The sequence below is a fragment of the Artemia sp. Qi Xiang Cuo genome, chromosome 12, assembly GCF_049724085.1.
Source record: "Artemia sp. Qi Xiang Cuo chromosome 12, ASM4972408v1, whole genome shotgun sequence".
Lineage (NCBI taxonomy): Eukaryota > Metazoa > Arthropoda > Branchiopoda > Anostraca > Artemiidae > Artemia > Artemia sp. Qi Xiang Cuo.
The window spans coordinates 19,628,569-19,641,606 of NC_142805.1; the positions used below are offsets into that span (position 1 = coordinate 19,628,569).

The window sequence follows — 13,038 nt, forward strand, 5'->3', positions numbered from 1 at the left end:
TTTACTTGGGCAGCGCAATTTTGCTGCCTATGAATATAAATGCATTCTCTGGAACCGATGTTTATCTTGTTCTATATATGAACTTTGACGTCTTAGATCTTCACGTATCTTTATTGGCAACAATCCAGGGACATTGTACCAACGTGTGAATTTTCCATGTCTCCCTTGGCATGAGACTTGACTATTCTTATTTTTTCTTGCCCAAGGAACCCATTGCATTGTCATAAGAAGGTGACTAGTCTTTCTAGCATCCCAACGGGGGAGGGGCTCCACAAAGACATTTTTCTTGGTGGTGTATTTTCTCGTTCTCGGGCCAGGTATCCCAGCCCAGCACCATTTATCTAGCGTCTCCCATGTCCTGATTCCCATACATCAAACCCTAATTTAATCTCCTTCCAATCTCATGGGAAAAACCCCTGGAAAAAGTCAACCTCACTCAAGATTTTTCATTCTAGTGCAAAATAATGCACTGATTGTATTCGAATTTCAAACTTTCACCACGAAAGCTCATCACCCTGACTGGAATGGGACTTGCAGCCCCCGCAAAACTTCTTTTTTATCGGCCGGCAAAGTAGGCTTATTCTTATTCTCGTGTGTCTTTTTCTTTGTTTCTCTATTTTCAACCCACTACCGACAGTACCAGTGCCAACACTAGGAATAGTAGCCCCATTCTCAAGCCTAGTCCTTTTGAAGGTTTGCGCCCCTAAGCCATGGTATTTTGAGAGAGGGCTTGATTATCTCTCTTTGTCCCCTTTCTATAGGAGCTTTCTTAAGTGGTGTCCAAGCGTTCACTGTAGCTCTCTCCGCTCCTTTAGAGTGTCCCACTCGTAAGCTTCATACCAGCCTCAAAAGCTATCGTAGACCTATGACAGCGGTCAATATTGATCATCCGAAGCAATATTTGCTATAGAACGCCCTTTTCCCATTTCGAATTGATTCTTCAGGGTTTCTTTCTGTGTCGTGATGGGTGTTTTGTACATCCTGGTGATCGTTCCTCCCGTACACAATTTCTGTAGCCATCACTGCCAGCTTTTGGGTTTCCATATACCTGGGAGCTAAAAAAAAATATTCTGTGAAGCAATTGAAAAAAAAATTAAACTCAACAATAAAAATTCCATTGAGACTTACATATATGTATTTAACCAAAAATAATTCAATGCAATCTAAAATAAAATCAGTAGCAGATCCAAAAGACACAGGATCTATCCAAAAGATACACTAGGCTAGCTATAAACAAGCGAGGGTTATAAAATTCCCCTTCTACAATCCACCAAAACCCCTCTCCTCCACCTCTTTATACGCCACTGCGTCCTTCCACATTAATTCATGTTTTCATACGATGGTGTATCATTTGGCTTTCATCCTTTCTTAAATTACATATTGCAGAAGTGGAAAAATTGAAACGACAAGAAATTGGTTTCAAAAGCCTATACCAATACTAATTTTCGCCAAAATACCATATCTTTGTATATACCATATCTTTGTCAGACTGATTGAAGTTAGGAAAACCTGCAGTTCTAAGCTTTCAGACATATTATTGACACATGTACAATTATTGTACAATTGTAGTAGACATATGTACCATTATTTATCGTTTAATGAGATAGATACAACCCTTTAGCTGTTGTTTTTTTTTAAATTGACTTTTATTTGTTTTGTAGATTGGACCGCAGATTTTTTGGTTTTACTCATTAGAAAAAATCGACTCTTAGAGTTTTTGTGACAGTCATTTTTATAATAGTTTATTCTAATGACGAAATGGCTGGTGGTATGAATAGTTATCAATTTCAGATTGCAACGCCTGCGGATTGTATTATAGGAGCATGGCATTTGGATATCGATACCCAAAGGAAAGATGGAAATGACAGTATCTGCTATAGCTTGCCATCACCCATGTACATTTTATTCAACCCTTGGTGCAAAGGTAGGGCTTCTGAGAATTCTCTTCAATTATTGAGGGTGCTATCAGATACCAATCAATTGCTAATTAACCTAAAGGACTCAAGCTCCCTCAGAACAGTTTTAGCCACGTCTCATTAGCCCCTTTTTTATTTATTTTTAATCGGGTCTGTTTCAAACAGTTCGTAGTAACACCATTTGAAGTAAATACTTTGTTAAAAAAAAAATATTGTACGAAAAATAAATTAGAATCTTATCCTTGCGTATCAAACAGTTCGTGGCAACGAACTGTAAGTAAGGAGCGACGCGACTCAATATTAATCAGAATGATAAGATACAGAGTTTTGATAATAATAGACACATCAAAAGAATCTAATTTTGAGGTTTATTCAAAATATATAATTCATTAGGTTTTATATTACCCATCAAAAGCTACGAGCCTGAGAAAATTTTCTCAATTTTTGGAAAATGGGGAAAGACCCCCAAAACATCAAGTGATCTTAATACAAATGACATCATCAGATTCAGCATATTAGAGAACCCCACTGAAGAGGTTTCAAGCTCCTATATACAAAAATATGGAATTTTGCATTTTTTGCCAGAAGAAAGATCACGAATGCATGTTTATTTTATTTTTTTTTTAATGTTTTTTTTCCAGGGCTAATCGTACACCAGTGATCTTCGAAGATGGTAAGAGGGCTCATATGTTTGGATATCAAAACTTCTATTGTCCTTTTTAAGGGACCAAAAAGATTGAAGGGAGGATAGCCCTCCCACGCCTTTTTTCCTCCAAAGTCGTCCGATCTAAATTTTGAGATAGCCATATGGTTCAACAAAATTGAAAGGCTCGATAATTATTCCTTTGAGGATAGTGTGACCCCCCATACCCTTGGGAAAGGGTTATAAGCTACAGATTTTAGCCATTGTTTATGCATAATATTTTTCAGCAAAGATAGAATTGTCCGGAGGGAATTTTACGAGGGGGCTGATATTTTACGTAGGGGAAATTTTCCACGGAGAAGTTTTGTGCGAGAGGAAGAATTTTTCACGAAGGTGGGAGCCTGATTTACCAGTATATTTTTACCGGTATTTACTTGTCAGTTTTTTTCACTAAAAGTAATAAGCAACATTAAAACTCAAAACCAACAGAAATTATTCCGTATATGAAGGGACTATCCTCTTCTCAATGCCTTTCTCTTTACGCTAAAGTTTGACTGTTATCCCTTTATTTCTTCAGAACAAATCCTGAAATACAAGGGCCCCTTAATTAGTATAAGAAATTTTTTTTTCTTATTAGTATAACAAACTTTTATTAGTATAACAAAACAAAAAGGAGACACATTACTACTTCCTATAGGAAAAAGTGATTTTCCCTGTGGTTCAAAATGAACGAAGATTCTCCTATATGGGATTTCCGGCAATGAAGATTCTAATCCTGCAGTTTTTATTTTAGATCCATCATAATTTTTGGGGGGTTTGGGGACACTTTTCAAAATTATCATAAAAGTGTTTTGGGAATACACTCTTACCATTAAGAAAAATCGAAATAATATTTACCATTCCTGAATCAAATGGTAATTCTTCCTTAATTTGGCAATTTTTTTTCAAAACACGTTTTAAATTTTTGGGTGCTATGGGCTCGAGTCTCTTTTTTAATAGGTTGCGGTGGATGTCACAGCCATGTTGTAGAAGCGTAGCTGTGTTGGCCTCAGAGAGCCTGGTGCTACAATGAGTTGTTAGTAGTAGTGGTAGTAAAAAATAAGGCCTGATGGGGGAAATGACAAAAATCAGAAAGAAAAAAAGGTCAATGAAAAAGGGTTGAATTCAATTTCATCATGTCTTTTTCTGAAACGTGCTTAATGTCCTAATATTTAAAATTACCTTTGCTACCCTATCTCACTGGTTTACATAGGAACCTTACGGATACAAACTTATTTCTGATTGGGGGATTATTTCAAGCTGACCAGTTATAGGCTATACCCTTTTTCATGCTTTGCTGTTGAAACTGCTTAACGCAAGTGGTAATATGAAGCTACAATCATCCTTCCTATTCAAATATGCAACAAGTACTTGAATTATTTTTTTCTGCAGCAAATGATCGACACATATTAATCAAATCGAGAAATGTATCATCTTTGTAACTTTTCTCCGTTGTTTGTTGTATTAATTTGACTGATATTCTTACCTTAATATAAAATAATTTTAAATTTTATAGTCGACCAAGTATATATGGAAGATGAAGATTGTCGTAAGGAATACATTCTTAGTGATTCTGGCTTAATCTGGCAAGGAACATCATCAAGCCTTAAACAAGTGGCGTGGAACTTTTCACAATTCGAAGAACTAGTACTTGACTGTGCGCTGTATGTTATTAATAAAGTTGGTCGGGTTCCTGTGCACCAACGGCGGGATCCTGTAAAAATAGTTAGAGCTATTTCAGCTGCAGTAAGTATGGTCGTTGGTTAGGTATGAGTAAGTGGTTTCAGGTTGGTCATAAATAAAATAAAGAAGAAAAAATGGCAGTTTCAGGCTACTGTATTCTATAATTTTCTGGGGAAAATCATTGAATGACATCTTCATGAAAATACACATCAAAATACCACATCAAAATACACAACAAATAGATTTAAAACGTTTTCAATGTTTTTACTTTAATAAATAAAAATATTATAACTTTAACGATCAGTATAAATATCAGTATATGTATATTAAACTGATAATCAACGGCCATTTTTATTTTTCAGTAAAGTCCCAAATTTTGTTCTGGTCTGGAGAAGGCATCAGCCGTACTATATATATATATATATATATATATACACATAAATATATATATATATATATATATATATATATATATATATATATATATATATATATATATATATATATATATATATATATATATATATATATATATATATATATATATATATATATATATATATATATATATATATATATATATATATATATATATATATATATATATATATATATATATATATATATATATATATATATATATATATATATATATATATATATATATATATATATATGGCAAGTATTTGCAACGTTACCGCTCTGCCACATATATTATATGTGACCCCTTTCTGGAAATTATTGGCAAACCGTGAGAAGTCTAAAATCCGCTCTTTATTTTTCCGTTTCGCAAAGTACCTACTAAAATTGCCACCTTGGACAAAAAATAGTTTTCTGATTCGGTGCTATAACCTAGCGGACCCAAATCTAGCTGTTGAGACACTTATTAGCCGGCAAAAAAAAAACCATTAAGGGCAAGTTTGCTTGTTTAATTTTCCCTGTTGTTTTCTTTTTTTTTCTCCTTTCACAAGTTGTTATCCTTGTTGCTATTTTCGAAGAAGTCGTTGTTTCTGTTGTAATTTTTGAGTATGTTATCTTTCTGTTTCCTCTTTGCGTACTATTTTATATACTGTTTAAGAAGTTGTTGCTTTTATTGTTATTTTTTAGTATGTTTTCTTTTTGTTTCCTTTTTACGCATTTTTGTATGCTCTGTCATTGTACATTTATTGTATACGACGGGTTTTCAATATATTATTATTATATATATGTATACTATATATACATATATATATACATATATATATATATATATATATATATATATATATATATATATATATATATATATATATATATATATATATATATATATATATATATATATATATACATATATATATATATACATATATATATATATATATATATATACTACGAAAACTTTACGAAAAGGAAATGGGCCAAAAATGGCTGTTGCATACATTGGCATACTTCCTTATATAAGTAGTAAAATCGGATGTTCTCAAAATATACCTCCCGGCCACATACTGTTAGCCATTCTGTTGCCCTGGAAAATCAAACGTAAAATTTAGCGGCTGAAATCTTTGAAATATATAGCTAAAAATGTATTATTTCTTATAGTTCCCCTTTAGAAAAAAGTTTTGGAGAGACTTTAGAAATTATGCCGTAAAAGGTCTAAGATTATACAGATTCAGCAGTAAGAAATGCATTTTATTTATTTTCTGGTAAACAAACTGGAAGAATATTCTATAATAGGAGCTTTTCTAGCGTAAAGCCCCGTAAAATTTTGGATCTGCCACTAAACTGTGTGAAGTCCTTCAATTTTCTGGAAACTCCCTAAGAATCTAACGAAAGACACTTCTTAACAGACGTTTGGTATTTTCTTGGATAGGGCTATTGGGGCAACTTTTACCACAGAAACCAATAAATAGAACCCAAGTCCTAAAAGTGGTCTCAATCAGGAACCCTTATCGCTTTCTAAATTCACAAAGTGCAAAGATTTTCAAACAGAGGTGTTTATTCGTTAAAGTTCAGGAAAGGTCTGCCCATTTTTTACGAAAACATAGATTGAAAACGAAACTAGTCTTATGTCGGCTCTCCGCCAAAACAGGTAATTAGCCTTTTTAAAGTTTCAGAGGAACTACAATCTGAGTAAATGAATATCACGACATAAAGGATCCAGAGGGGAGGCAAGGGGGGCGCCCCCTAACGTAGTCTAAAGTAGTTTATTTTATCTAATTAACGCAAGTTTGCATTAATTAAACTTGCTCCCAGCATAAGTTTATCGGATCAACCAATATTGCGCCCCCCCCCCCCTAAAAAAAAAAATCAAATCTTGGATCCGCCCCTGAAACCATCACATCTATTCCACCAGTTATTAGAAGAAATAAACATTCCTGATTTTAATAAATTTCATTAATCCCTCGCCTCCGGTTTTAAACAAAATATAAAGGCTAATCATTAAATTAAACTGTATATTGAAAATAGATAAATTAATAATTTTTATATAAATTAGTTAATGCATTTGAGATGGTACAGTTGAAAAACACTTGGTTAAAAAAACTCACCAAGTTTTTTTCTGCCTTCGCAATTACGAATAATACAATTTCGAACCATTTCTCATTGATTGACGGATACACACTAACCCGCTAATGCATGAATAAGTGGGAGGACTTTTTGTTCGCACCGAGAATGAAGAGCCAGAAATCATCTGTGGTAAACTTACTGCCTCATTATATATACAGTGGTTAAAATTGTGTCTATCGGTGTACAATTTCCCATAATCCATTATTGGGCAGGGCTTGTGGGCTATTGTACCTGCGCAAGGGGAGAGACCTGATACCTCAAAAATACATATTGACAAACAAATTCTCTAAGTTTCCGTGAATATTCTGGCAATTATAGAAGGGGTTCTGAGGGGGGGGGGATATGAATTAATGTATAACCTCGCTTCATTTTAATTAAGCCTGAATATATGTACTGCGAGGTAACAGCTCCCTTCTTATGGCAGGATTTTTTTTTTTAACATAAAAGAATAGATTCAACCGTTTGCTGGCACAAAAGGTGGAGAGGCATCTTAACCGTTGTCAGGGAATTTCCCAGGAGGAGGGAGGCAAATGTTACCAGGAACTTTTCTTATCGACGTTAAAATAGAAATATTGGCTTTAGATTTATGTTGTAACAAACTGTAAGCAAGGAGCGACTGTCCTTACAGTATCCAGAAGTTAAAAAAATGTTTTGATAGAAACATATACATTAAAAGAATCCAATTTTCATGGTAATGCAAAAGATATAACACTTCCTAGGCTTAAAGTTACCAAGGAAAGTTGAGGGCCTGATAATTTTTTCTATTTACGAAAAAGAGGAAGAAATTTCTCAATTGTGTTCTTTCATCTACAAATTGATTTTAGTGTCAGGTTCATCGTAGCTAATCTTTAGCCACTCCTTTTTCAAAATTTTTTTTTTTTTTATTTTTAACTGAAAGTAAGTAGCGACATTAAAACTTAAAACGAACAGAAATTACTCCGTATATGAAAGGGGCTGTCCCCTCCTCAACGCCCCGCTCTTTACGCTAAAGTTTGATTTTTTCTCACGACTCTACTTTTTAAAACAATAAAAAACTTTAGCTTAAAGAGCGGGGTATTGAGGAGAGGAGATGCCCTTTCATATACGGAATAATTTCTGTTCGTTTTAAGTTTTAATGTCGCTCCTTACTTTCGGTTAAAAAACTTGTTTTTGTATTTAATTTCTGAACGTTTTTGAATTAATACAGGTTTTGATTTTGGCGCACAGTACCTGAATAATTAAAACGAAACTTGCACATTAGTTTTACTTTTTTTAACTAATTATAACCTTATAATAACCTAAGTTTGATTTTTGTTCCATTTATTTAGGAATGACTCCTGAATCATAAAAGCTGTTTAATTAGAATAATAACCTGTTTTAAAAGTTAAAAAAAACTTTAGCGTAAGAGTGAGCTTTCTAGGACAGGCAATCTCCCTTAAATACATAGTATTTTCTGTTCGTCGTAAGTTTTAATTTTGCTCCTTACTTTCAGTTGAAATTTTTTTTTTTATTCAATAATTCCCAATAACCAATACTACATGTAAAAAATGGGCAAACTTCATAACTTGCAGCCCTTTTCTCGGGAACTGTGGGGGATTAAGTCATCCTCAAAGACATATTTCTTAGATTTCCTACCATGCTGAACAAAATAGCTATCTCAAAATTTTGATCAGGTGATTTAAAAAAAAAATGAGCTTGGGAGGGCCTACTTGCCCTCCAATTTTTTGGTCACTTAAAAAGAGCACTAGAACATTTTATTTCCGTTCAAAGGAGCCCTCTCACGGTATTCTAGGACCACAGGATCGATACGATCACCCCTGGGGATTTGTGTGGGTGGTCATTATATCTTGGATAGTCCTGGGTATAATTTGAAAAAACAGTTAAAAATTAGATATAAAAAACAAGCTTTTTTTAAATGAAAGTAAGGAGCGACCTTAAAACTAGAACGAATGTTTGTGAGGGGGATGTTTCCATTTGAACCTGAGTTCTTTACACTAAAGTCTTATAATGGTCTATAATATTTCTTGTTCCAATTCAATACCTTCTAACTTTAGGGTAAAGAACGGGGGTTCAGGATGGCGGAACCCTCTCACATGGGGAAAATTTTTTGTTCAATCCTTGCTTCCATTAAAATAAAAACAGATTTACTTATCCAATATTTGAAAATAAATGCTAGAGGTCTGATAAGAAATTGAAATTGAAAAGAGAAATTGTTTAATGCATGCTCTATTTTTGGTAAACCTCAAATGAAGCTTTGACCTATAATTAGTTAAGTGTAATAAATCAGTTAATTAATTAAGTGTAATAACTAAGTTAATTATGTAAGTGTAATAATTAAGATAATAAATTAGGTGTGATAATTAAGTTAATTAATGAAGTGCAATAACTAAGTTAAATAATTGAGTATAATAATTAAGTTAATTAATTGAGTTTAATATAAAAGATCATTCATAGTTTACTGCAAAGAAGAGTAGGCTTAGGGGATGGTAGTTCCATATTTGTTTACTGTAGTTTCTCTTTGTTTTAAGTTGGACTTGATTTTCATTGAATTTTTGTTCGTTTAAGGCTTCATATGTTCATCCATTGCAGTGTCTGTTATTTTTATGTTTGACATGATTATTATTTTTAATATTTGTTGATTTTAACGTCTAATTTATTCATTTGAAGCGAATTTATTCGCTTCAAATAAATGAATTTATTCATTTTATGGAAAAAAATCCACGAGAGGGTGACTAGTTGGCCTCTAACCACTTTTGAACTTACAGCGGGCACTAGAAATTGATTGAAGGATCCCCTTTCAAAGTTTCTACGACCGAACTTTCTATACAAAATGGTAACAATGGAAATTAGAAAAAAAGAACAAAGCCCGTACCTTTATCTTTACCAAAGGAAAGCTAGTGCATTGCGTCTGACAAACTCCAAACACTGGTAAAATTACTTCAGAAATCCTAGAGAAGCTAGTTTTCATGTAGATGGCACCTTAGTATAGAATTTTTTTAAAATACATAAATTTTTAACCAATATTAGCCCCACCTAGAAAGATTTCGGTACCCCCTCCCTCCTTCTTAGGAATTTTGTGCGGCAGTTTTTGGCTCTACGTGTTATGTTACTAATGTTGAGTTGTATCAGCTATTTTGTAAATATATTGGACCACTGCATTTGTATGTATCTGGGTCGAGTTGCTTTGGCTTGGTTATATATCGCGCACAAGAGACAGAATATACAGTATAGACAAATACTTTACTCTCCGCTAAGAAAATGTGAAAGACATTTAAATCCTTACAAGATTCCTACTCCGCCTTCGTGCATGCGCGATTCTGATGTACACATTACGGTATGCCTATGGAAAAACCTGATTGAATGCTGACTATCAACTGAACTAGGCTGTGTCGACACGGCTCAGAGTCTTTAGACGCGGAATGAAATGTGTTTCATGTTTGGAAAAAGAAGACGCTACAGTCTACAGTAAATATCGGGGTACTGGTTGGCTTGGCAGAATAGTATTAGAACCGTGTGACACCTGGATATGGAGCTGTCACATTATAGGTATGAGTACTTCTATGATTCAGCTTATTTACATGTACTTTTTGCAGTTATTAGTGGTGTTTCCGAAAATTTTGTATTTTCCTCTGTTTTTCAGCTTTGGAAGAAATAAACATTTTAGAAGGTCCTTTTAGTAATTGAAATAGACTATATGTTTCAATGAGAAGCAAAAAAAGATAAAGTTATTGGAAAATTCGTATTAAACTATGAAAATTTATAGCAAAGATAGTACTAGCAAAAACAAAATTTTGCCATAAAAGAGAGTAAACAAAGAATAAAAATTTTTGCAGTTGTGTTAAGCTTCACTAGAATGTTTGATTATGTGTTCTGGTGTCAAAGCCTTCTTTTCAAAAACGCATGGTAAAATGAGAATTTTTAGGAAAGTTAATTTGGAATTCTAGGTAAATGCCCAAGATGACAACGGTATTCTAGTTGGTAATTGGACTGGTGATTTTGTTGGCGGAACTCCTCCTACGGGCTGGAATGGCAGCATGAGGATTTTGCAAAAATACTTCAGAACCAAGGAACCAATAAAATTTGGACAATGTTGGGTTTTTGCTGGCGTAACTACAACTAGTAAGGAATTTCTACTTTTCTATATCTACAAAATGATAATATCCAGTTCTTAACATACATTTATTTTTCTGATATGATCCGGCTATAGCATCTCTGTTAAAGAAAACCTTTTTTGTTTGTTTCAGTATTACTATTCTTTAGGTGGAAAATTTAAATGTTTTTACCCTCCTGAAAATTTAAGCATAAATGTATTTTTTGTTTATCTTATGAACAATTAAATCAGTTTTTATCATGGATTGATTTTGCTCAAAATATTTTTTATTAACTGGAAACGTTAACTAAGGATTTCTTCTATTATTTTAGAATGACGAAGCCAAAGAACATTAGAAATTATCATAGTGTAAATACAAGATACCCTCTAAGAAAAGTCAGTGCCATCTAGTGGTTTCTTGCCATATCCTATAGTTGTCTAACCTTTTTGAATTCTACTATATATCCACTTGAAAATAGCTACTTTTTGGGTGGTTTTTATCGGCAATCATTTTTTTTATTTTATTATATGCCAGCAAAACAGCGGCCTGGGTGCCATTTAAGGTGTTGTTGGGGGGTGGGGGTAGAGGGAAATTGCTCTCGTAGATTATGAAAACACCTTTTTCATTCTTTCATTGCAAAAAATAGAAAAATTGCTGCTTTTATCTCGGATATTTGACAAGGCACTTTGGCCTCTCCACTACTTTCTTATAATAGCACTACTGAACCGAAACAGAAAGCTGTTAGGACTTTCGTATTCAGGGATTTGACTTACCGTTACCAAATTATGCTGATGACATTTCTAGTCCTTAACCTTAAATAACAAAGAGTCAGTTTGCCCATTTATTGTTGACCATGGCTGCATTCTAAGTTCAACAAAAAGCAACTAAAAGATACGAAAACGTAGCTTTTTCCATTCCAGCCGACGTTTTATAGTAGGTGGATCAACACAAAAGTAACTTTAAATTTACTTAGTTAGTAACAATTACTAAAGATAGTTACAAGCATCTTTATTGAAGTAACTTTGCATAATTATCATCATTGTCATTAATATCAGTTTGAAACATATTGGAGTATGATTTCAATGAGAGAGTAATGAATATTTTTGAAACTCACGAGGATTATACCCTTACAACTCAATAAGCCAGTACTTACTTCACAGGCGTTCCCGGATGTAACTTTATGTAAATTCTGTAGTTAAAATAAAGTTACTATGGTCCGCAACCTGGAATGCACCTCCTTTAGCCCTTAAACATGATCACCTTATTTACCTTGGAGTAAAAACTAAGAATAATTTGCACGCAAACCCGGACTTCGTTTAAAGACATTTTTACGAATAATGGAAGGAAAGTCAATGGACTGCTTTGAAGTTTCTTTGAAATTTACAATTAGGCATCATATCCTAAATTGCATAATACAAAAAAAATAATAACATAAGGGGAAAATAAAAAATAGTAGAAAAATAAAATACAACATCATAATACAGTAGCCAAAGCTACTCCAAAGTACAAATGCTCTTTGGTTCAATCATATTCTAAAGGGAGAAAAACTAAGGGGTAATTTAGAAGCATTTATTTTTTTTCTTTTGTTTAAAGTAAATTTTGCTCATTATTATAAATTTTTTTCAGTTTGTCGTGCATTAGGCATACCATCCCGAGTCATTACGAATTTTGATTCAGCTCATGACACTACATCAAGTATAACAGTAGATGTTTTTGTGGATGGTGAGGGCAATCCAATCAAAGAACTTTGCAAGGACTCTGTATGGAATTTTCATGTTTGGAATGAGGTAAGAAACTTCAACAGAGAAAAATAGGAACAACTTGGATCAAAGTTGAGGAAAAATAGGAACACGGTTGATATCTTAATTCTGTTTTTTTCAATGGCTTCAAATTTTCCATAGGGGCACAAAAGAACCAATCAAAAGAACCCATCAAGTTTTAAAAGATAAGGCTATTCGGCTTCTCTTACTAACTTGCGCTTATGATAAAATCATATAAATAATATCATTTTCTAACATTAATATGTCACTCACTTAAACCATTGAAATTAAAGCCCATTTTTTACTGCAGAATTACAGGAAAGAAATCTTTCTTTTTCTCTTTCAAAACTAGGTTGTATTTACTTTGGTAAAACTTAGAG

At 33.2% G+C, this 13,038-nt stretch overlaps 1 protein-coding gene across 1 annotated transcript in view; it reads left to right on the forward strand.

The window, feature by feature from the left end:
* LOC148945872 (annulin-like) overlaps nt 1-13,038 on the forward strand; it is a 236,557-nt gene that overhangs the window by 89,795 nt on the left and 133,724 nt on the right. The window contains exons 3-6 of the mRNA XM_089098455.1: nt 1,792-1,924; nt 4,115-4,344; nt 10,752-10,926; nt 12,525-12,685. Coding sequence (XP_088954581.1) covers nt 1,792-1,924; nt 4,115-4,344; nt 10,752-10,926; nt 12,525-12,685 — 699 coding nt within the window. The remainder of the gene's footprint in view (nt 1-1,791; nt 1,925-4,114; nt 4,345-10,751; nt 10,927-12,524; nt 12,686-13,038) is intronic.